Source organism: Delphinus delphis, chromosome 21 (assembly GCF_949987515.2).
Source record: "Delphinus delphis chromosome 21, mDelDel1.2, whole genome shotgun sequence".
Lineage (NCBI taxonomy): Eukaryota > Metazoa > Chordata > Mammalia > Artiodactyla > Delphinidae > Delphinus > Delphinus delphis.
This window is the reverse complement of record NC_082703.1, coordinates 13,757,959-13,783,096: the sequence shown is the minus strand read 5'-3', so window position 1 is coordinate 13,783,096 and position 25,138 is coordinate 13,757,959. Positions and strand designations below refer to the sequence as shown.

Sequence of the window (25,138 nt, the reverse complement as noted above, 5' to 3'; positions counted from 1 at the left end):
CATGCCAATATCTAGATTTTATGGGTTCAAAATAGAGAAGGGGGAAAATTGGAGAAGATACATTTAAAGAGATAATGAAGGTAAATTTTCCTAAATTAAAGAAAAATGAAGGGCCTCAGATTGAAAGAAATCAAAGAAAACCAAACAGACAAAAAAGAAGATTCCCTACCTAGAAGCATTACAATGAAATTTAAGAATGTTGATGACAAAAATAAAATATGCAGAGTTCTCAGAGAAAGGGAACAGATATCTAAAAAGATCAAGAATCATGCTGATATCAGACTTTCAAAGCAACGTTAGATACAAGAAAAAATAAAGTAATATTTTTAAAGTACTAAAGGAAAAGACCTTGGAACCTGCAGAAAACATTGCCTTAAATAGAAAGGTTTTATATGCAATTCCCATGAGTTCAGCACTGGTATCATTACTATTAACAAACTACCAAAGGCTTCTGGGCAATGCAGTAAGAAAAGACAAAGATAGAGGGGTATAAAGTTAGGAAACATAAAGCTAAAACATTTACAGAAATATGATCATCCATCAAAAACCAACAGAATAAAAAAACTATTAAAATTCATAAGGGAGCTTAGGCATGATAAAAATCAATAGTATTTTTTCTCACCACAAATAACCAACCTAAATTTTAAATACAATATAAAATAATATGCTATTCATAATGACAACAAAAAGCATAATGTATCTAGGGATTAACTTAACCAAGAATGGACCAGACCTCTATGGAGAAAATTATAAAATTTTAAAAACATACAGCATGATCTGAATAAACAGTTATATTTTTCAACAGGAAGGCAATATTATTATGTCAGTTATCCACAAACGGTTCTACTGAATTCAATTTTAATGAGCATTTTTGTTGGATTTTCGAGGACCAGTAAATTTGTCCTCAAATGTACGTGAAAGGCTAAAAATCCATAAATAGCTAAGCCAGTATTGAAAAAGAAGACTCAAGAGGGGGAACTTATTTTACAATATATTAAGACATACTGCAGAGACAAGCAATAAAAACAGCATGGGAAGGGTGTAAGAATGGACACCACGGACCAATAGAACAGAGCAGGGCACTCAGATACGAACCTAAAGATATAGAATTAAATATACATTGGCACCAGGCAGCCATGGGTAAATGACTTAGAAACAAATGGCATTCTACCCTTCAAAGGTCATATATTTATTGTAGTTCAGCCTAGAACAATTTACAAAACCTGCTATTCAATACACAGATCTATCACTAACAGTGTATTAATCCAGGAACATTAATGCTAAATGAAAGGCAGGTATGTTTTTCACTGGGGTTAATAAGAGAATAACTGACGCTAGAGTCTCTCTTTTAGGCCTGGGCCATAACTGAAACTTTTAGGGAGGCTCTCCCCCTGAGCTGTCCAACTAGGGCACTTATTTTCTTAGGCAGAAGGCACTGGCATCATTGGGACTTCTCCTTCTGTGTACATGGAGAGTAACAGCAGTCACCACGTACGAAATGTGGGTCTCCTGCTTGCTGATACCATACAATCAAAGGAAAGTATGGGACATGGTGGTATTTCTTGAACATTCTCAACTCAGGGTCTTTGCACTTGATGCTTACACTGCCTAAAATTCTCTTCCCCCAGACAGCCTCACAGTTTGCTCCCTCACCTCCTTCAGGTCTTTGCTCAAATAGCACACCATCGGAGAGACCTCCCATAACCACTCTATTTACAATTGCAACCCCCCATTTCCCACAGGATCATCCCCCCATTCCCCTTACCTGCTTAATTTTCCTCCATACTGTAAATATCTTACTTCTTTCTTTTGTTTGCTGTCTTTATTCCACTTCTTGAATGTAAACTCATGCCATAGGGCAAAGAGTTTTTTTTCGTTTTGTTCAGTGCTCATTCCTGGCACATTTGTTGAATGAATGAATGGTTATTGTGTCTTAGCCTTCCCATAGATACTGGCAACAGTACTAAGGTATAAGCCCATCGTTTGAAGTACAAATAAATGATCAATCAATCCTTGACAGTGAATCTTCTTTACTTAACAGTTAAGTATCAAATCAAAAAGTTCGAGCGGAACAATTTTCAGTTAGTGCTTATTAATGTTCACATAATGTGAATCCTGATAGTGTTTACTGGGTCATTTTTTCTTCTTTGAGAGAGATGCGATTAGCAATTCTTGTTAATTTCCCTGCAGTTGTATGTCAGGACTCAAAATCATTATGTGAAGAGAAAATGAATAAATCCTGGCAAAAAGAGATGATCAGAGTTGTGCCTTAGAAATCTTTGTATTGTATTGTATTTGTATTGTGTTTCTGAGCCCATAAACTTTCGTGTATAAACACAAAGATAAGTCTGTAATTATAAGAGAAAAAATACAGTCCACTTAGAAAGAAGCAGGTGATTTCAGAGGTAAAACATCTGTGGTAGATTTCCAGTTGTGTCCCTTTTGCTGTTAGGGAGTTATATGTCCACACCCATTGTCACGTGACTTGAAGAGATCTTATACTCATTAATTATTTTTATAATAATGCAGAATAACCACACCAGTGGCTTACAATAAGCATTTATTTTTCTTCCTTCCAGGTCTGCAAGTCAGCTGGGATGGCTCTGCTTCAGGATGTGGATTTCCTGGACTTGTTTGTCTGAAACGGTGTCTGTTTCATCCTGCTGAGTATAGAATTCCAAGTTGACAGTTGTGTTTTGCACTTTTGCATTTAATTTTCTTTTGGCTTGCACAGTTTCTAATGAGAAGTCTATGAAAACTCTTATTATTATTTCTCTATATATAATGTGCCTTTTTTCACTAGCTGCTTTTAAGATCTTCTCTTTAGCACTGTTTTTCAGCAGTGTGATTATGATGTGACCTGGTGTAGTTTTCTTTATATTTACCCTGTTTGGGTGCTTCTTTGACCTTCTTGGATCAAATATCAGATATTACACTTGGAACATTTTTGTCCACTATTTCTTCAAATATTTTTCTTCACCCCCATCCTCTTTCTGGGTCTGTAATTATATATACATTAGACCTCTTTATATTGTCCCACAGGTTACTGAAGCCCTGTTTTTTTTTTTTAAGTCTATTTTCTGTGTGTCATTTTGGATTGTTTCTATCGCTATGTCTTCAGCTTACTTTTTATTCTCCTGCAGCACCTAAAGTGCTATCCATCCCATGTAGAAATTTAAAATTTTCAGATATTATATTTTTCATCTCTAGAAATTCTATTTGCTTCTTTTTAAAAAAAACTCTTCAGTTTCTCTCCTGTCATATTTTGTGTTTAATCCTTGAGCATATTACACGCACGAGTCCTTCTCTGTTAATGCCATCATTTTTGTCATTTCTGGATATGGTTCTATTGACTATATATTTTCCTACGTACTTGGCATGCCTATTCAGTTTTGACTGGACGCCTGATATATTGAATATAATGTTGTTGAATCCCGTATTTTGTGCTAGTCTTTTAGAGAGTATCAGGCTTTGCTTTGGCAGGCAGTTCGGTTACTTACTGAGCAGTTTGACTCTATCAGGGCTTGTCCTTAAGCTTCTGAAGGGTCTAAACTAGCCCAGAGTCTAGGGCTAGTTTACCTGACTACTAAGACATGACACTTCGGGGGTCTCTATAGCATACTCCGTTCGACAACCGTATTCAACAGTCTCTCCACTCCGGCTCCAGGGAACTCAAATGATTCCTTAGCCCAGTGTGAGCTCTGAAAATTGTTTGGCTTACTGCTCCCCAATAATTGTTCTTTCCTGGTCTTGTGGAGTTTCACAGAACATATTCACTGATTTTTATTCAGCTAAAGATGCAAGGGTGCGCCTATGCAGATTTCTGAAGCTTTTTCTCCATAAACTCCGCCTCATAAATTCCAACCAACTTGGCCTCGTCAAATTCCCTAAAAAAAAAATCCCCATCTCATTTGTTTCTCTTCTCTCAGCTACAAAGGTCCGGAACTACCTGTCGTCCAATGTCTGAAAACAGTTGTTTCACCTACTTTGTTCAGTTTCGTAGTAACTCCAGATCTATTGCTTTTTCTTGTCCAGCAGTGGGCGTCTCAAACGCCTTACGGGAAAAACGTAGATTGTTTTATAAATGCTATTCTCTATGGTTAAAATTCACCTCTCTCTCGGATACTCCTCGCTTACTTCTCAGGAGATGGTGATCGGTCATTTCTTCTGGCGGAATCTCTAGGGACTACAGCCCGAACTCTGGCGTCGCTTCAACCCCGCGCACGCAGCGTTCGGTTTCTCCCGCGCGCACCTCCCCCCCGCTTCGCTCCTCCCATCTCTCCTTCTACCCACCGCCCCCCACTGCCTTCCTTGGCGGAGGCGCTGGCGTTCCGCGCGCCGGCTCACCGCGCCTGCGCGGCGTGTGGACGCCTCACGCTCCCGGAAGTGGGAGGTGTCCATTCGAGTTTGTGTGGTCGCCGCCGCGGGAACGGTAGCCCGGTAATTTTTCAGCGGAGAAAGGTGAGGCTTTCGGGCTTGGCCGAGTGAGAGAGCGAGTGGTGGGCCCCAGCAGCTCTCTTCTTACGTGACACGCGGCATGGAGGATGAGCAGAGCCACCAGCCCGGCGGCGAGGCCGTGGCTCCCGCGCGGCGCGGCTCGCGGGGGTCGGCGTGCGGGGAGGAGGCGCAGCGCCCGAATTCCGAGGTGAGAATCCGCCCGCGCGCCCTTGTCTTCGAGGGTTTCCCTCAGGAACCTCAACCCGTGCGCCCTGGGGCCCCAGCCCTGGCCGCCTTCCCTGGCCCCAACTCCGGGAGCCTTCACTCGGGGGTGGTTGTCAGTAAGCCCCTTCTGGTCCCAGTTACTGTCTGGAAGTGAGTAAACAGCCCAGACGAGAAGTATGCGAACCGTGGTTTTATTAGCTCTGCGTGGGAACTCTGCTCTAAGCATTCTGGGCGCACGGTTACTGTTGTCATTCTCTGTAGCCCTAATCTGTAGCGGGTAGTTGATGTATTTAGAAATACCACCACAGCTCTAGCTGTATCACTTCTTAAGACCTTTAAGCCCAGCTCCCAGGCTTGGCAAAAGGAGATTGTGCCTGTTAGCTGGAGCTTCGTCTCTGGTTTTCGCCTATTTACAACTATCTCATATAAACGTAATGTATGACTGATAACCTTTAATGAGTTTGATAGCTCACCGATAGATCCTAGTTACAGTGGCAGAGCTGTAAAAACCGTCTTAAAACTTCTTTATTCATCTTCTTTGACACATACGATTATTGTTGACTGGCGCTGCAGAGTGTGAACGATCTAATACCCGAATTGGTCATTTTCTGTTAATAACATACAAATGCGGAGCACCTCATAGTGTGGGTACTTGCAGGAGGCTTCCTAGCTCTTGTTCTTTCCGTCTACAGCCCATTCCCCACATAGCAGGTAGAATGAGCTTTTAGTAACATGAATCTGACCGGTTTCTCCCCTCCTGAGTCTTCAGTTTGCTGCCCACAGGACCTGGCTCCTTTCTCCATTGTTAACTGCACCTCGTACAACTCTTCCCTTTTGCTCTCAGTGCCCAGCATACTCGGTTTTATGGTGGATGATCTTTCTTGTTAAGGGTCTTTGTGTGCTTCCTTTGCTGTGCATGCTCTTCCCCTGGGTCTTTTGCATAGTTATCTGCTTCGCCTTATGATATTACTTTCAAAGAGGCCTCCATGTCCCTTCTGTCTAAAGAACCGCTCTTCTACCCCGCCATTCCTCTTCAGTTTGAGATACTGTCAATAACATCATCAAGTGAGTCGGTTTAAAAATAATTTTAAAAACTTTATTTTTAATGAGAGAAGTGTGATTGAATACACTTCATTAGATTTGGAAGTCTTAAAACTTCGAAATACAGTGACTTAAGGCCTGAGTTTATGTTCCTAGTTGATGTTAGTGACTATCATATTTGTTAAAAAGCTGTTGTTGGATGCTTTTAATAAACAATGATACAGTCTTTTTTTTCAGGCTCAAGTAAGCAAAATATTTTGTTGGATTTCAGCTAAGTAAATTTTCATTATTTTTGATGTCAACAAAAATGTTTTTGTAAACTAATAGGTGTTGCAATTTTATATTTTTAACCAAGTAGGTTCAAATTTCATCAGAACTCTTCTTTTGGAAGGATTGTAACCAAGTTTAATTGTGCTTCTAAGTTTGTTTGTTTTTTATGTGTAGATGCAAAGGCTTTTTTTTTTAAATAGGTAATGAGCAGGTTTTCTTTTTTTTTTTGGCAATAAAATAATGGAAACACTTCCAAAACATCTATTTTCCAAATGTTCTTGCCACAGAAGAGGTTTCTCTTGATAAGCAGTTACTTGCTAAGTTATTGTTAAAACATATTTTCTTTCATCTTGAAACAAATAGGGTTTATTTAAAAAAAAAACCAGGGTCTTCCCTGGTGGCGCAGTGGTTGAGAGTCCGCCTGTCAATGCAGGGGACACGGGTTCATGCTCCGGTCCGGGAGGATCCCACATGAGCAGCTGGGCCCGTGAGCCATGGCTGCTGAGCCTGCGCGTCCGGAGCCTGTGCTCCGCAACGGGAGAGGCCACAACAGTGAGAGGCCCGCGTACCGCAAAAAACAAAAACAAAAAACTTTTAAGGATCAAGCTATTAATCCCTTTCTCATCACAGAAAATGACAGCAATTTTGGAATACCATTTTGTAAAAGGAAATATGTAACTCATTTGTAAGTTCAATAGCACTTTTAAGTACTTTACCAGAAGATAGTCAGCCTCCATTTGGTATAAAAGATTTTCACGGTCAATTCCATATTGTAAAGATTCTCTCATTTGGGATAATATAAACCGTGCAACCATTTACTGGGACGTGTGAAAATTGCAAAATGTCACAGTATCATGAAGGTGAATATTCTCCCTTGTACGGTGGAGTCTGTCCCTACTTTCCTCATTGTATGGCCGGTACTTTGTGACATGTGACAGATGGACACAGACATTGGGGAGGGCACCATTATCAATCCATGTATTACTTAGTAAACTAATTTTGTGTTTTTGTAGATTAATAATACATACAGGGTTTTAAATATTTTCCTTCTGCTCCTTAGTGGGTTGTCTTAGTGGGTTTTCTTTGGAAACCATTAGTGTAGACCACAGTTTGTGAGGACTGGACCTTCACCATGTCCTAAACTTCACTGAAGGAAGAGGGCTAGGGTTGGACCCAGGAGAGGAAGCAGAACTTTCTTTATAGAAATCATGATTTGTAGCATATCTAGAAGAGGCCTAAGTGTTACTTGTGGGTAATATTTGTAGCTACAGTTCTAGATAAGAATTAAGCAAGTGAGTCAGAGGGAGGATTTAACCAAGGAGAAAATTTGCTTAAATTAAATGAGACATTTGTTTTGGTAGACAAACTGTTACTCATTGTTGACCAATTTTAACCCAATTGAAGACGAAGCTTAAAATTCATTGTAAGTGTAAAGACAAGGATAAATCAGGAATCCTGATTAAATGCTGATGATAAAGTAGCCAGGCATTGTAAATTTAATATAGTATTGAAAGCTAATTATTTTCTTATCTTAGTCAAATATCCGTGTAATAAAGTTTTTAAAACATTGGTCAACAAGGAACTTCAATATAATTATTTTTGAAGGGACTTGCCTGGTGGCGCAGTGTTTAAGAATCCAACTACCAATGCAGGGGACACGGGTTCAAGCCCTGGTCCGGGAAGATCCCACATGCCACGGAGCAGCCAAGCCCGTGCGCCACAACTACTGAGCCTGCGCTCTAGAGCCCACGAGCCACAACTACTGAGCCTGCGTGCTGCAACTACTGAAGCTCGTGTGCCTAGAGCCCGTGCTCTGCAGCAGGGGAAGCCACCGCAGTGAGAAGCCCACGCACCGCAACGAAGAGTAGCCCCTGCTTGCCGCAACTAGAGAAGGCCCACGCAAAGCAATGAAGACCCAATGCAGCCAAAAAAAAATAAATTAATAAAATTATTTAAAAAATTATTCTTCAATTTATGGACAGTTCATCCATTGGAATTCCTGTCCTCTTTCCTCAGAGGAGATGGGAGAGAGTAATTCTTAAGTATTCTAGCACTGTATCTGCTAAATGTGTGTTGCATTAAATTGAGAGCTAAGAGTGAGAAATAGTCCCTGAACCATCAGGATCAGTTCCAACTCAGGCACTGTGTCCTATCCACGGTTATCCCTCCTTAATCTGTCATTAAAGTTCACGTGGGGACAATGTGGTAAGTTATAACTAAGTTAACAAGCTTTAGTATGGATTGCTAGTAAATTCCAAAGTATTTTTGAAAATTCTGTAACATACCTAATATTTGTAACATTGCATATGGAAAATAACATGTAAATGAATCTTTGGAACTTAACGTATTAGTAATTTGGGACTACCTGTGGTGTGATTAGAATCACATTATGTCTTCTTAACATGGATTTTCATTTAAGAAAGGAGGAAAGGTTTATGATATAGTAAGTATAGTTCTCCTGAATAACTGATATATGTGTAACTTTTGGAAATTGCGTGTTTTGGAACTGAATTTATTTCCTTCTTTGCCTTGGGTACTAGCAAGCTTTCAATCAGATTTCTGGTCCCTTTAATTTTTATATTGGCCAATTTCTGTTAACTTTGTGAAACTAAGTCAGGTTAAAAAATTCTCAGGAAGGCACTGATGTATACATGCGTAATGTTGTAAAAGTTAACTTAAAAATTGGTTCATTTGTAAATTTTAGAATACTGCTTGTGAAAAGGTCTGACCTACAGTCTGTGATGGTAATTAGTAAAGTTACCATTTATTAATAGCCATGCTGGGTATGGTGTCAGGAACCTGATATACTTGATTTCATTTAATCCTTATAATAATCTCTCCCAAATACTGTTTATCATTAGCAATACCAAATACCATTTGAGACAGTTATTATTATACCTTATTTTATAGATAAGGAAACTGAAGATCAGAGTAATAAGTAATTACCCAAGGTTATGCTACTATTAAACAATCAGCTGGCTCTGTACTGAGGTTGCTCTGACTCCCAAAACCAGTGCTCTTTTTACTTAGCTTCATTTCCTGTAAGGAACCTCGTGACTGAGAAGAGAGCAGGGTAAATCGTATTGGAAACACATCCTCCTTCTTCCTAAGCACTTTTTATTGAACATATTAGCACAAAGAGCCCTTAGGAGTTTGAATATTTAAGATGTTTGTACTAATTATAAACTATATATATATATGTATTTTTTGTGTGTGTGGTAGAAAAAGCAGCGATGGAGACTTGATGGCCAAGAAACAAAAGGATCTAAGTTCATTACCTCCAGTGCAAGTGATTTCAGTGACCCAGTTTACAAAGAGATTGCTATTACGAATGGTTGCATTAATAGAATGAGTAAGGAAGAGCTCAGAGCCAAACTTTCAGAATTCAAGCTTGAAACCAGGTAATTAAAAATAACTTTTTAAAATTATAAAAGTAGTACATGTTCATCTAGAAAATCTTGAAAACACTGAAAAATATCTGTAATCCTATTATAAAGAGATAACCATTACTAACAATTCAAATAACAGCTATAATTTACATTCTTATCCATGAATCTTTGTGTGACTCTGATTATTTCTGTCAGTCTTTTAGACAGTAGAGTAGTATTGCTGAGTTAAAGTTGATGAACGTTTTGATCATCTACCAGAAGTGTATAGGAGTTATCTATCATTTTATACTGAGTATGTTTAAAAAATTTTTTTAGTTGATCATTTGGTTGATAGATAATTATAACTTATTAACGAGATTGAGTATTTTTCCTTTTTCTTGTTCATTTGTATTATTTTTATAAAGAAGATTTCTTCGAAACCAGGTAATTAAAAAAAAACAACTTTCACCTACTAGGAAGTATTTTTTCTTCTGTTTTAGTTTCTAAAAATATGCAGTATGATAGTAAGTGTTATGTTTAATTGTATATTGAATGAGAAAATAATGCAGCTTAGCCAGCTCAAGAGTGTGTACGTGTGCATGTGTGTGTATCTTCAATGAGATGTATACATACTTAAGTTTTAATAACTTTTTGCGAAACAAATCACTTTATTTTGACTTGGGGCATGGGGCAGGAATGACCTTTGGGATCCAGAAAAACATGTAGCTTCTTGATACACAAGAGAATTGCCAGGCATCTAGAAAAAAATAACTACAGGTAATAGAGGAAAACTTATTGTTTTGAGGTCCCCCTGAATCCTTATTCTCTTATAAGCAGTATTCCTCCTCTTTGCTTTAAAGTAGAGCTTCACTGCTTTTCAAAAGAGCACACATGTATTTTTTCCCCCTTCTCGATTGTCTACTCCATAATTTGTGAAGAAGATTTTTACCTCCTTTCCCCCTGACTCTTTCTATTCTGGGAATACAATGTGTAGCCTATTTAAGATTTTCTGGGCAAAATGTGTGTTCTTCCCAGGTGTGAAGATCAGTTGCTCACTCCTGACTTATATGGGAGCTAGAGAGATCAAATGTATGTTTATACATTTAGTCAACAAACACTTACTGAATTGTAAGTACTTTACTAGGTAATAATGTTATAAAGGTAAAACAGATCTACTCCCTATTTTGGAAATCTCAGTCTTTTAGGAAAATACACAAACCAATAATCACAATACAGAGTGACCAGAGCTGTATCGAAGGTCTGGCCAAGTGCAGCATGAGAATGCGGAAGAGTCTGTCTCAGGGATTCAGAAGTGACATTTGAATTGACTTAAAACAGAAAAGGGAGGGGGAGGGTATTTGGGGCGAAAAGAAATCAAAACTCCTAATTTCTGTTTGTATATTTTCTGCTACATGATCTTGCTTTTTCTTTGTACAACCAAAGCTATGGAACAGGAAAGCATGCCCCATTTTCGGGACGTGGCCTGTATTGTGTTTTGTCTGCAGTGTGCAGCGTACTGTGGGGAGGGGGAGCATCTGAAGAAGATGACGAAATGGTAGGTCATAGCCTAGTGGTGAAGGAACTCTGTGCTAAAGTCTGCATTTTACCTGTAAGCAGAAGGGAGCCACTGAAGTATTTCAGCAGGAAGGTGGTGCTAGTGCTTAGCTCTCGAGCAAGGTGAAGAATGAAGAGGAGGGCTGTGATAGGGGAGACGTGTGCCAGAGTCCAGGAAGCTAATGGGAGCCCCACCGGAGAGAATTCAGGAGAACCAGATTCTGTATGTTTCTCTGAGTTGGAATTGGCAGAAATGGTGATTGTTTGGATGTGGAGGGGCAAGGGAGATGTTAAAGATAAAGTTTTCTCTCTGGAGTAACTGGTTGGTTATGTGTTTATGTTGCCATTAGGTTTGCAGACAGCCTTTTAGTAAATAACGTTTCACCTTTAGTAAACTATAGTTTCTTCCAAAAAAGAAAGAAAGAAAGAAAAGAAATTAAGACAAAGCAATCCAAAGCTGTCCCATGACACAGAGGTCACGCACAATACCTTAATATGAAAGGAGTTGAGGGTTTCCTTCCTAGGTTTTGGTAGTCTGGAAAATCTCAAGCAAATAAACATATTAACACATTTTGTCTTAAAACAACTTGCTGGTTAATTATCAGGATTTTTCATGGATAAGATTCCTTTTTAGTGGTAGTTTAGAAAGGAAAACAAAAGGTTAGAAACATTTTTTCTAACGGTCACTAATTGGTGACGGGGCCAAAATGCCCTCCTTGTCACTTCCCATTAGTTACAGTTTTTAGATTCTCTTATTTTTACTACCATTTTGAATTTACAAGCCCTTACAGGACTCAGCCAAGTAACAGTGAAGGAAGTCTAAGTAATGGTTGCGACTTTTGATTTTTTGAAGTAATATATACTGTTTGACGAACGAATGTGACTGCCTTTACCCACCATTGTCATAAATTTAGAACAGCTTTGCCCCACCTCCCTTTTGTGGAACGTATATTTTAAAAATACCTGTAAAACAGAAATCTCCTGAATCCAATTCTGCCCACGGTAAATGAAGAAATCTAATTGCAGTTAAGATTCTACTGACTATGCCAGTGTTCTTCTGGGCATGGTTTATTCTAGGGTCTCCTAAATTAGTTTTCCTAGTTAAATAGCTAAGAGACATTCAACTTTACATACTACTAGGATCATAATGCTTTCAAATTCATGTGGATTTTTTTAGTTGTCTAACTTACAAAAGCCAAAAGAAAGGAAAGAGAGAGCATACTATGTTCAATTTTCCTGAATTTTCATTCTCTGAAATTTGTGTTTGGTCAGCAGAATAATTCAGTATTAATTTCGGGTTTTGTATCATGTATGTCATCTTATTATATAAGGCAACAGGGGTGTATAGGTAGTGTATGCTGACAAAGGTTATGGTTTGAAACACCAATATATATTTTATATATCGTACGAGAAAAATGAAAAGGTACGTGTGAATTAAAATATTGATGCTGTATTAAACGTTCTGTTTTAATTAGTTCTTTGCTAAATTAGCTTTGCTTTCTTTACATTTATTTTGGCTAACATTTGCTAAATTATGCTGGGATAATGCTGTCAGTGTTCAACCCAGTGCCAGCAGGTAAGAGTTCAGATTCTTGCCTGTAAAATTCACCTAAGCGTTAATTTTATTCTTATTTTCCTTAGAGGTGTAAAGGATGTACTAAAGAAGAGACTGAAAAACTATTATAAGAAGCAGAAGCTGATGTTGAAAGAGGGCAATTGTGCTGACAGTTACTACGACTACATTTGTGTTATTGACTTTGAAGCCACTTGTGAAGAGGGTAACCCACCTGAGTTCATACATGAAATAATTGAATTTCCTGTTGTTTTACTGAATACTCATACCTTAGAAATAGTAAGTGAATTGTTTTAATTTTATTTTTAGCAGCAGCTATTCTGGGGTTGGCTACTAAGGTCCCATTTGCTATTTCAGCTAGAATTAGAATTCTAAAGAGGGGGTATTTGCTCTTGCTGCATACTTAATAGATGGGCTATAATAAAATAATTTCAGGGTCTGCTCCTCTCCTTTTCCAGTAGCTAAAACAAATAAACAAACAAAAAACAAAAAAAACTGATGCCTGGTCCTTGTCCCAGAGATTCTGATTTAGTTGTTCCGTGGGGCCCCTGGCATTAGCTTTTTTTTTAAAGCTTCTCAGTTGGTATGCAGTCAGGGTTGAGAACCACTGTGGTAGACTAATGTATACTCTGATCTATAAAAATGATAAGGTATAGAAATTACCTTTCAACTTAAAACTAGTTAGCTTTCTGGTGAAAAGTTTATGGGGGAAACAACTCTCGTAACCTTGGCTTCTAAGCCATATAACATATTTGCTTTAGATACTCATCGTCAGTGCATTGTTAGTTTAGGAACTCAACAGGATCCCTCCAAATTAATACTGTTTGCCTTGTAAATCCTGAACAAGGATTGTAACAGCTCATCTACCCAGAAGTACCACGTGCGTGGTATCCCCAGTTGCCACCAACACACTGGGAGTAAGTATAAAAAGGCTTGGTGCATTAAAATGCGTACAGTTTTTTCTTTCTGTTGTTTGAAGCCTCTTTTAGTTATAGTCTTAATCAGCCCATTTATATAATTTCCTTGTCCAAAGCAGATTAAAGGTCAGTAAATTAAAAGAAAAAAATGACAGCTATGAAGGCAAATCATCTTGCATAACTCACTAGATCTTACTTCCTCTCTGTCACTCAAGGATATGGCTCTAGACCTTCTCGTCCCTCATTTAGACATGAATGATTCATTGCTTTCTACTATATCGTTCCCATCACATACAAACTTGTTATTTTTCACACCATAAAAAGCCTTCACTTGATCCCACTCCCTGCCAGCTACCCCGTGTCTTTGTTCCTCTACAGCAGGTTTTTGTAAAAGTTACATACACTTCTGTCTGTTTCCTCCCATTCTCTGTTAAACCCATACCACTTGTAGGTTTAATTTATGTATTCCAGCCCATCACTCCACTAAAATCACTCCTCAGTGTCATTTTTGACCTTTACCTAAGTCCTGGTGGAATTGACCACTGTCTCCTTCAAGTGACTGCCAGAACCCCTCATTCTCCTGCATTTTCGCCAGCCTAACTGGGTTCCCCTTCACAGTTTCCTTCGCTGGTTGATCCTTCTCTTCCCAACTTCCTAATATAGGATGCTGTAGGTTCAATCCCAGGTCCTCTTCTCTATATAGATCCTCTTCCTTAATGATCTCGTCTATCATCTTGTTCCATAGCTTTTAGAAACTACATGCTGATGTCTTCCAAATACATATCTCCAATCTCGTCCTCTGTCCCAAATCCAGACTGTTACTTACGATCTCTACTTGGACATCTAAACAGACATCTTAACGTGTCCCAAATTTACCCGCAACCTGTTTTATCTTCAGCCTCCCTAGCTTGAGGACTAGCAACTCTGTCTTTCTAATTGCTCAGTCCAGAAAGCTTGGAGTCATCCTTAACTCCTGTTTCTCTCACATCACACATCCAGGCCATCAGTGACTTGTTTGCTCTGCCTTCAAAATATATCCAGAACCCAGCCACTTAACCACACTACTATGACTGTAGTCTGAGTCCCACTGATTTCTTGTCTGGATTTGCTGCTTTTGTTCATCATTTAACCAGTCTCTGTTTCTATCCTTATTCCCTGCAGCCAATTCTCAACCTAGTGACCAGAGTGATCCTTATAATATATAAGTCAGAGCATTTCACTCCTCTGCTCACGACTCTTTTATGGCTCCCCGTTTAACTCAGAGTAAGAGTCATATTCCTTATGTGATCTGGCTTCTTGTTACTTCTGATTGCACCATATTGACCTGCTTGCTGTTTCTCAGAAATTCCAGGCATGCTCCACCCCCTCACCTCCCAGAGCTTTAGCTCAAATTCCTTTCCTGCAGAGATCTTGCTGCTAATTCCCTTCCTCCCTCCTGTCCTCCTTTCCTTCCTTCCTTCCTTCCTTCCTTCTGGGCATTCCTTAACTCTTGCCTTCTAAATAAAGTCTAACTGGTTCTCTGTGCAATAGTGTAGCTTGAATACCCCACAGACCCAATGTTTCTGATCCCTCTTATCTACTTTTTAAGAACCCTCATCACCTTTTAACTTACTATGTAATTTATTTAAGTGATTATTAAATATTTGGTCAATGAATGCATAGTCCTCTGGCATCATTCTGTTGAAAGTATTAAATAGCAAATACAATTTTATTAATGTCATACTTTGTAGTACCTGCTTATAATGGTAAGGGAAGTTGCAGCATATTTTTTTTTAAGATTTTCATTTAAAATTATGAAACAAAATGCTGATATTTAAAAGGATAAACTTCATTTATCTATGAAATTCAATTAAGTAGAATTTTTCCTTTTGCAATATGTCTGGTAAGTAAAGAACATCTATAACTTTTGAAGTTCAAATGTTCTTTGCTGTTCTTTTACTCTTTTATAATTATTAGTAACTTGATAATTCATCTGCTTAATACACTAGTGTGTAAAAAGAATTTTATAAACATGATTTTTCTTAATTTTTTAATCTTCTACTATAAGTAATATTCTTTGTCTTTTTCTCCATAGCTACCTAGTAGTAATAATTGCTGCCGATAAATCTTTAGGCTTTGAAATTGTCCTTAATTTTTAACAAGTGACTTAGTGTGATCTGGTTTAGGGAGTCAGCATTGGGCCAGAGGAAAAAATGCTTAGAGACCTGAGCCCGATGATAACCATGCCGTCCTTACTGAGTTCACAAAGTTGTTGTGAGCATAAAATATGAAGGCAATCATGAAAGCTTCTTGAAGAGGTTAAACATTGCTAAAATAATTAGTAGTATTATTGCCCTTTAAATGACTACATATCATATAGTTAAATTTTGTTTATTCAGAATTCAGTTTAGTGGAATCTTAATATAAAAATAAGGACTAGTCAGGAGTAAATGGGAGAGCAGGAATCTGAACTAATTTATTTGTAACTGCACACTGGCATTTCTTCAACATACTACGTTATTTAAAAAGCTCTTAATATCTTGAACTAGAGGTTGCGTTAATAGGCTTTACAGTTTCAAAATATTATAAACAAAATCATTGACATTTTGCTCCTCTGGTTAAACTTTGGCTTGAAGACTTGCTTTCAGGTACTTGTTCTATCTTAAACTTTTTTAAACTATGAAGCGTAATTTTTAAATTAAAAAATTAGAGTACTTTGGGAATAGGGCATTATCCTTAAATTGTTAAAACTCTAGGCAGGTCTGTGCCTTGAGCCATCTATAAGATTACAACCTTATGTGGCTGACATAGTCACGTTATGTATCATGTATCTTAAGTCATAGAAAATAGTTCAAAATACTTTAACTTGCTGTCCTTCCCTTGTAGGAAGATACGTTTCAGCAGTATGTGAGACCAGAGATTAACACACAGCTTTCTGACTTCTGCATCAATCTAACTGGAATTACTCAGGTTATAATTCTGTGTTCCTTTTTCTAGAGTTTGAAAGAAGTTTTGAAATTAGGGATTTATTTCATAGTTAAAAAAAATTATTGTTGTAAATAATTAAATGTGATATTTTCCTTGCTTGGTAAAGATCTTTTATATTGTAATATTTAAAAAATAGAAAAGCACATTTTACACCTGCTAAGTTTTTTTTAGCCTTTCCTTTTAAGGAGTTGTAATCATTTCATTTGTATGGAGCATTAGTGAAGGAAATGTTAGTTACCATGTTGAACTTGGAGATGAAGTTTTAAAATGTATCTGTTACAACCTGATTTTATATATAGCTTAATTTTTTTTAGGCCTCTGATTTTTGGTTGTATTCTAATGTGGTAGGCCCTTTGTTGATTTATTTAGTTCCTTTATTCATTCATTCAACAAATATTTGAGGGCCTGCTATAATATTCAATATTGGCCAAGCTACAGTGGATACAAAGATGGTCAAGGCAGTCTCTCTCCTCAGCTCACTTAACAATCTGTAAGTTGGGGACAGACAGAAAAAAACACTGGTCACAGTATGGTTAGGAAGACTGACAGTCAGTGTTTCATTAGGGTGTCATGGGCATCTGTAGAAAGACCTCCCTCTGACAGAGGGAAGGGAGGGCTGTCCTGGGCAAAACTCAAGTTGGTGAACTTGGGCCGAGTCAATGATAGGTAAATAGGTGGGAAAGAATGACTGGGCAGGCATTTCAGGTGTGAAGGGCAAAGCTGTAAGTGGTTCGGGATGGTTCAGGTGTATTATGGGCTAGTGAGAAAATGGTCGCAAATAAACCTGAAGTGATAGAGGCGAGCTAGATCATGAAGGGTCTTGTGTGTCTTTTTGTCTGGAAGACCTTGGGGAGTGTTTGGACGGTTTTCAGTATGCGACTGATGTGATGGATCATTCAGATGTGTAATGTGTTCTGGATGTGAGCTTCGAGATAGGGAAACCAGTGTAGAGGGCTGTGGTTTTCAGCTGAGGAGAGATTTCCCTTTTCTCCCCTCTGGAGAAGCAGTAAGCCACTAGGTTGAGGCCTGAAAAAAGAGAACCCCTGAGGATGATCTTAAATCTTAATCTGGGGAGGGTTTTATACTTCAGTTGAAAGCAGTCCCTAATACTTGGCTATAAACAATTTTTAACTGTCTTAAAAATGGAATTTTAGGTGAATCTTAGCCTAGAAAACCATGAAGAATTTAAAAGATCATAGTTAAGACTTTCTCCTACTGTTTCTTTCCCTCCAGTGTTTGTTTCTGGGTAGGACTACATGTAACTACCCAGATTTTTATATATTTTACTTTCATATCCTCAGGATCAGGTAGACAAAGCGGATACCTTCCCTCAGGTACTGAAAAAAGTCATTGACTGGATGAAATTGAAGGAATTAGGAACAAAGTATAAATATTCCATATTAACAGATGGGTAAGTATTAAGGAAATTTATCTTTTTTAATCTACTTTTTAAGATTAAAGATGTCCTAACTCATCCAACTTTTAGAATAACCACAAAAAATATTATTTACTAAAGGAGTCCCCACAATAGACAGTAGCTTTTCTTTTACATTCTTATTCCTGGTTAAATTTTAAGTCCTAGATGTCAGAGGGAGGAGGGAAAGCAGAGATAACAGTCTGATCCAGTGCTAGAAGAAGATTAAATATTAATGTATAAAACTTAAATGACTTTACTGAAATGCTGTTTTTATCAGGACACTTCCTTGCTCAAGAAAGTCCAGACTCTTCAGTCTGGCTTTCAAGGCTCTGTTGTCTAATCCCACCCTGCCCGTTGTAGCCTAACCCTCCTGCCATTTTTCTTTTTTACTCCAGTCAGGCTGGCCCATGAACCACACGGTTTATCCTTCCTCTCTGTACCCATACAGCTTTCCTCTCTGCTGGAAGGTTCTCTTCCTTGACTCTTCTTTATTATTACCCAGAGCCTACCTCATATTTTATTTTGGACACTACAACTCACGTTGACCGTTTTCTTGAAGCCTTACAGCCTCTGATATGTCCCATTCATGTTGGCATCTGACTAAATATTCTGATGTCTAAACTTCATGTGTGTAAGACTTAGGTTTGCAAGGAGATCAGAGCAAGGATTTTTGCTACTTGGTAGTCTTTCATATTGCTTACTATAGTGCTGAGCTCAAAATTATGCTCCAGAAGCATTAGTTAAATGAAAAGCCAAGTGGTGAGATGAGAGAGATTAAAACAGGATTAACAGCATTGTGCTGAGCCACCTCCTATACCCTATGCTATTAAGGTTGAAGAAGAAAGTCCTAATGAACTTCTGTTTCAAATTGTGGACAAAAGCTGAGGTGTCACCTAAGTGAAGGGTTTAGAGGCCCTCAGGTGCAATAGGAGAAGAGCATTGAATTTAGGCCTGTCATAATTGTGCTTAAAAATGGAAGTTTGGGAAAATGTTGATGGGCCTCTTTAGAAACCTGTTCCTGATTTTCAGCATGAATGAGCAGTGTTCGTGCTAAAGTACACAGGTGTTTCTGTCATAACGTGGTGTGTGCAATTCTGTAAAAAACCTCACATTGTGGGACAGATCATTCAAAATCTGTGCAATTTTGTAACCAGAGGACTAACAAAAACAATAATTGATACCCCCAGAAATAATTTGGACAGCCCAGGCAAGCTTCCCGGGGTCTGTAGAAGGCACCTCAGAGGATGTTACAAAGGCACAGAAGCCAGAGGATTGTGGGGGCAGGTGCTTGTTTTTAATTTTCTTAAAAGTACTCCTGTTGCTGGCACAGCGGCCGAGTTGAGAGCTTTTTCTTTCCTGCTGAAGGTTATAATTTCTACTGCTGCAATTCTGACTCCCTTTGCCAAGGAAAAACCACATATGAGGCAACATAACTTCTACATGATACAGCCAGGATTCTCCTACTTAACTACATAGGTTGATTCGTGTTGTAGAAACGTATGCTGTGGCAGAGCAAATTGCATTCTAACTACTTGATATCAGATACGTTTGTTTCTCTCAAGTATTTTGTTCATTTGTTTGTGTTTTTTGTTTTATTTCAAAGCATACCCTCAAGGAACTTCCTAATGTGATAAACTTGGCATTAAAAGTAAGCTGAGCAGTTATTTTAGAGTTGTTAAAAAAAAAAAAACTCAACAAGATAGAGGTGTGCCTAGGTAATCAGAACCATAAAAATGGTCAAGATGAGTCCAATAAGAATTAGACAGTTTGTCAAAAAAAATTTAATATATCCAACTTCCACTTTGCTTTTTTTTTTTAATTTTTTTTGCGGTACGCGGGCCTCTCACTGTTGTGGCCTCTCCTATTGTGGAGCACAGGCTCTGGACGCACAGGCTCAGCGGCCATGGCTTACGGGCCCAGCCGCTCGGCGGTATGTGGGATCTTCCCAGACCGGGGCATGAACCCGTGTCCCCCTGCATCGGCAGGCGGACTCTCAACCACTGCGCCACCAGGGAAGCCCCCCACTTTGCTTTTTAAAGTTTGTTTTTGAATTATTATTTTGGAGGAAGAGAAGTTAATTTTCTAAGCTTGATGTTACGTGTGAATATAAGAAAGGTGATGTCTAAATAAAAACAAATAGAATGACTTAAAATCCTCATTTTTAAGAATGGTATAGCATTTATTTAATCCAGATTTTTTTCCTCTTTTGATTTAAGTTCATGGGATATGAGTAAGTTCCTGAACATTCAGTGCCAGCTAAGCAGGCTCAAATATCCACCTTTTGCCAAAAAGTGGATCAATATTCGAAAGTCATATGGAAACTTTTACAAGGTAAGATTTCTATGTTGATTATACTGCTCTTGATAAATTTATTATATTTTGCATGTACATAAAGTTATGATTTACTAGGTACTTTTCACAGAAAAAGGTCATATAATTAGTTGTTATTCTTCAGATTCCAAATAGTTATGTTCATGTGAGTTGAGAAAAATAAGCTATATTCCTCACTCAGCCTGTTACTTAAATAGGGTAACTATATATGTATGATCTTCAGTAACAGAGGTTTGAAACTGTAGGGGTATTCAATATATGGATTGTTTGTGGAACAATGCTCCCCACTGATTTTTCATTCTAATTTTATCAAAGTTAATACGTGTGTGTAGTGTAAATTTTTAAAAATAATATTGCAAGTCTCATAACAAATGGTAGTCTTCCACCATGGCCCTCACCAGTACTGGTTCCTATTCTCCCAAACACTTTTAACTTTTTAAAGTTGTTTCTTCTCATATTAACTTTCCTGTTTCCGGATTATATATTTATGCTGTTTCTTGAATTTTCAGTCTGAGGTATCTATTGAGTTCCTGCAATGCAAAGTGAAGGTTCAGCACCATTAAACAGCTACCATTCATTTTTCCCCAGATTTAATAATTGACTTCTTTAGTTGTTTTCTTATGCTTTTACTCTCCATTCAAACTGTAAATCACTTTTCAGTACTCAAAACACTCAGGTGGTGTGTCAATTTTTCTTTTTTTCCTTTTTTACCTTGGAGACTAGCTTTCTGGAACCTTTAGTCCTGTTCTAATCTGAGCTGTTCTTCAGGCTTCTTCAAAAATCATCCTAGATTTCCTTTGCTTCTCTATCACATGTTAGATCTTGGGTCATCTTTTTCCCTTTACAACCACATTTTGATGAAGCACATCCTTTCCTGAGAAAAGGTGCTTTTCTCTCAAAACATTTTTTTTGTTTTTTTGTTTAGCATTTTAAAATTGAGAACTATATGTACAGAAAAGTGGATTTTGACAGATTGTTTTTAGAGTGAAATCCCTTGTAAATTCCACCCACTTAACCCTCTTCCTTCCTCCTAGAGCTCCTGTAATCCATACTTTCATGGGGATAATTTTCTTGTTTTTCCTTACAGCTTTATTTTTTAATTATTATTTTTATACATCTTTATTGGAGTATAATTGCTTCACAATGCTGTGTTAGTTTCTGTTGTACAGCAAAGTCAATCAGCCATATGCATACATATGTCCCCATATCCCCTCCCTCTTGAGCCTCCCTCCCACCCTTCCTTATAGTTTTAATATTTATATGTTGATCTTTATAGCATATGGTTTAGTTTTGCCTGTTTTTGAAAATGATATAATTAGCATCATGCTGGCTGTATTGTTTATTTTGCTTTTTTCCTCAACATTATATTTGAGATTCATCCTTCTTGTGTATATAGCCGAAGTTCATTTATTTTACTGCTGTGTAGAATTCCATTGTGTTGGTTTATCTACTTTGGGTAGTTTTTGGTTTGGGGCTTTTTATGAACAGTGGTGCTATAAACATTCCTGTGCATATCTTCTGGTGCCTTGCATGCTCATTTCTCCAGAGTATAAGCCTAGGAGTTGAATTGCTGGGTTATAGAATATGTACCACATTGAGATTACTTGATAATGCAAAAATTGTTTTCCAAAGTGGTTGTACCAGTTGGCACTCTCACAAGAAGAGTGTGTGATTCACTATTGCTCCACGTCTTTGCCAGCATCTGGTATTGCCAGTCATTTAAAATGTTTGTAAGTGTGGTGGATGTGTGATGACATCTCATTGAGGTTCTGATTTGCATTTGCCTAATTACTCATGCAACTGAGCTCCTTTTCCTATGTTATTAGTCATTTGGATTTCTTTCCTTTGATTATATTTGGTAAATATTTTTTCCTTTTTTGTGGATTTTTCACTAATTTTGTGATTTCTTAAAAAAAGTTGGTTATGAAAAATTACAAACACATACAAAAGTAGACAGATAACAATGAACTCTCATGACTCAATTTCAACAGTTATTAACTCATGACCAACCTTGTTTCATCTATAACCCTACCCACTTTACCTTTTCCTTATTATTTTGAAGAAGATCTTAAACATTATTTCATTTGCTTTGTAAACATTTCATTGTGTAACCCCCAAAAGATGACTCTTTTAGAAAACATAACCACCACACCATTATCACACCTAAAAAAATTAACAGTAATTCCTTAATGTTATCAAATCATCATAAATATCATAAATATTTTGTTTTCTTTTACCCTTTGTGTGTTGAATGAGGATCAGAATAAACTTCACACATTTGCAGTTGGGTGACATGTCTCGTAAGTTTAAAATTTTTTAAAATTATTTTTTAAAATAAATTTTATTTATTTTGGATGCGTTGGGTCTTCGTTGCTGTGTGTGGGCTTTCTCTAGTTGCGGTGAGCAGGCTTCTCATTGCAGTCGCCTCTCTTGTTGCAGGGCATGGGCTCTAGGCACGTGGGCTTCAGTAGTTGTGGTGCGTGGGCTTCAGTAGTTGTGGCTTGCGGGCTCTAGAGCCCAGGCTCAGTGGTTGTGGCGCATGGGCTTAGTTGCTCCGCGGCATGTGGGAACCTCCCGGACCAGGGCTCGAGCTTATGTTCCCCGCACTGGCAGGCAGATTCTTAACCACTGCGCCACCAGGGAAGCCCCAAGTTTTTAAATTTATAAATTCCTTTCCCGCCTCCTTTTTCCTTTTAGCAGTTGTTTCCCACCCCCCCCAAGAACCTGAGCCATTTGTCCTATAGTTTCCCATAGTCTGGATTTTGCTTGTTGTATCCTGTGATATAGTTTCAAATGTGCCTCTGTCCTCTGAATTTCATATAAATTTGTAGGGGCTGATCAGCTTTAGATTCTTTTCATGCTACAACTCCCAGGTGGTAATGCGTTTTTATGTAAGGGGTCTTTCTCCAACCTTTAACTTAGAGGAATAATTTACTTATTCTAAGGATAATTATTAACAATTACTAAAACCATAAAAGAATTTTCAGGTCTGCATAAAAACATCTACAGCTCATAGTACATTAGAGTGATCAGAAAGTTTTAGATACGTTAAGGCAGAATTGCCAGTGCTTTTTTGAGTAGAGAATTACATTTTTCTGTGGATCTGTTTATATTGGTCAGTTTCTTAGGCTGCTCTTTTCTGGGTGGTTTCCCCCCTTTGTACTAGATACCAATTATAATGCTGATTAGTAGTGTAAGTTGAGGAAACTTACATTTTCCTTTTTAAAAATTTTCTTCTCCTCTTCCCATTTGTATATTATATTCTTTGGAGAAATGTCTATTCAAGTTCTTTAAATCAGGTTGTTTGCTTTTTTTGTTGTTGAGTTTTAGGAATTCTTTGTATATTCTAGATGGTAATCCCTTTCCATGTATGTGATTTGCAAATATTTTCTTCCATTCTGTGGGCCGCCTTTTCACTCTCTTGATAGTGTCCTTTGATATATAAAAGTTATAAACTTTGTCAGTCAAGTAAAATAATACATTACAGAAAAATACCATGCCAAAAAATTAGTTTGGGTTAAATTTAGATGTTCAAAACAATGCATTTCCTTTCATAAATTATTTGTTAAGTTATAAAACTGCAAACTTTTTAGATGTTTTAAGGATCCTATCTGTTTATATGTATTTTTATCTAAAACTCTAAGATCATTTTTTAAAGCTCTGAAGGTTTATTTATTTGCTTCATTTGACCCGAGAGTATTTGCCCTTTGCCTAACTTTATTTAGCTATTACTGTTCATTTTCAGCTTATTTTTCCACTTCACTATGACTTATAGACTACTAAAGAATTATTTACTGAGCTGTTTATTTTTCAGGTTCCTAGAAGCCAAACCAAGCTGACAATAATGCTTGAAAAACTCGGAATGGATTACGATGGGCGGCCTCACAGTGGTCTTGATGACTCTAAGAACATCGCCCGAATAGCAGTTAGAATGCTGCAGGATGGGTGTGAACTCCGGGTTAATGAGAAGATGCATGCAGGGCAGCTAATGAGTGTGTCCTCTTCACTACCAATAGAGGGCACTCCAGCGCCACAAATGCCGCATTCCAGAAAATAACAGCATTTTTGCGCTTTTGCCCGTGGATCATTCACTCTAACTGGAGCTGCTACAAAGAGGTAGCAGATGAATACTTATTGAATTAGTCCTGCAGTGCAAAATTTAAGCACCTTAATCATTTAAAATCTTGTTACAGTTATAGATATATGCATATGTATGTGAACAGATTCTGTGGGGAGGGCATATTGAATTCTTTGTTGAATTCTTTGTCACCAGCACTTTTGATATGAGCAGTATTTGTTACACAGTAACAGTTCCTGCTTAGAACTGAATTTTATAATTTAAGGTGTCCAAGATGTGTTCCTTTTGGTTTTAAAATACAGAGGTTTATTGGCTCTCCCCTTGAATGTCATACCTTATTGATGTTAAAATATATAATGTGTTTCTACATTAACACATCATTAGATCAGATCATTTCTTAAAATGCAGAAAAGATTGGAAAGGTGGGCCTTATCTAGCCTTTGGGTTTTAAGAATGTCAGTGTCCTTTTGATTTTTGAAATGTATATGTGAAGGTCAGTTGTGAGTGGTGAATTTCATAAAGTACTTGGTACACATATCTGCCTTTGTTTTTTTTTTAATTTATAATTGGAAGATTCATGATAGGTTATAGGGTCTGATTAAAAACTCAGTTACTAATGAGGTTAATGGAAATTCAAAAGAAAATACTATTTAAAGGAATATAAGGGCTACAGCTTGAACTTTATAATACATAGATAAATCATTGGGATTTTTTGGATTCGGTTTTTTGGTTCCCCTCCCCCTTGTGACATATATCTATCTGCCTTGTTTCTTAAGTCTAAGAGACCATGCTTTGAATTAGATTTAAAATTAAAGGTCACCACTTAATTTTGCATTTGTATTCAACATTATGAGTGAGGTTAGTAAAGTCGAATAATGCTTTCTACCATATCTTACATTTCTATTACTAAAAACTGATTTTACACAGTGACCACTAAATGTTGAATAGTTAATTCTTAAC

At 37.6% G+C, this 25,138-nt stretch overlaps 1 protein-coding gene across 1 annotated transcript; it reads left to right on the top strand.

Moving 5' to 3' along the window:
- The first annotated feature begins 4,401 nt into the window (after nucleotides 1–4,401).
- On the top strand, nucleotides 4,402–24,837 carry ERI1 (exoribonuclease 1). The gene is made up of 7 exons (XM_060001447.1): nucleotides 4,402–4,645; nucleotides 9,196–9,374; nucleotides 12,537–12,747; nucleotides 16,251–16,334; nucleotides 17,654–17,763; nucleotides 19,986–20,100; nucleotides 23,915–24,837. Exons 1-7 carry the CDS (start codon nucleotides 4,538–4,540, stop codon nucleotides 24,155–24,157), a joined length of 1,050 nt encoding a protein of 349 aa, XP_059857430.1. The 5' UTR covers nucleotides 4,402–4,537; the 3' UTR covers nucleotides 24,158–24,837.
- The last annotated feature ends 301 nt before the right edge of the window (nucleotides 24,838–25,138 follow it).

Coding starts and splice junctions, on each gene's coding strand:
- ERI1 (XM_060001447.1), top strand. CDS start 4,538: ATGGAGGATGAGCAGAGCCACCAGCCCGGCGGCGAGGCCGTGGCTCCC. Junction 12,748..16,250: donor ATACTCATACCTTAGAAATA/GTAAGTGAATTG, acceptor CTTCCCTTGTAG/GAAGATACGTTTCAGCAGTA. Junction 20,101..23,914: donor CATATGGAAACTTTTACAAG/GTAAGATTTCTA, acceptor TTTATTTTTCAG/GTTCCTAGAAGCCAAACCAA.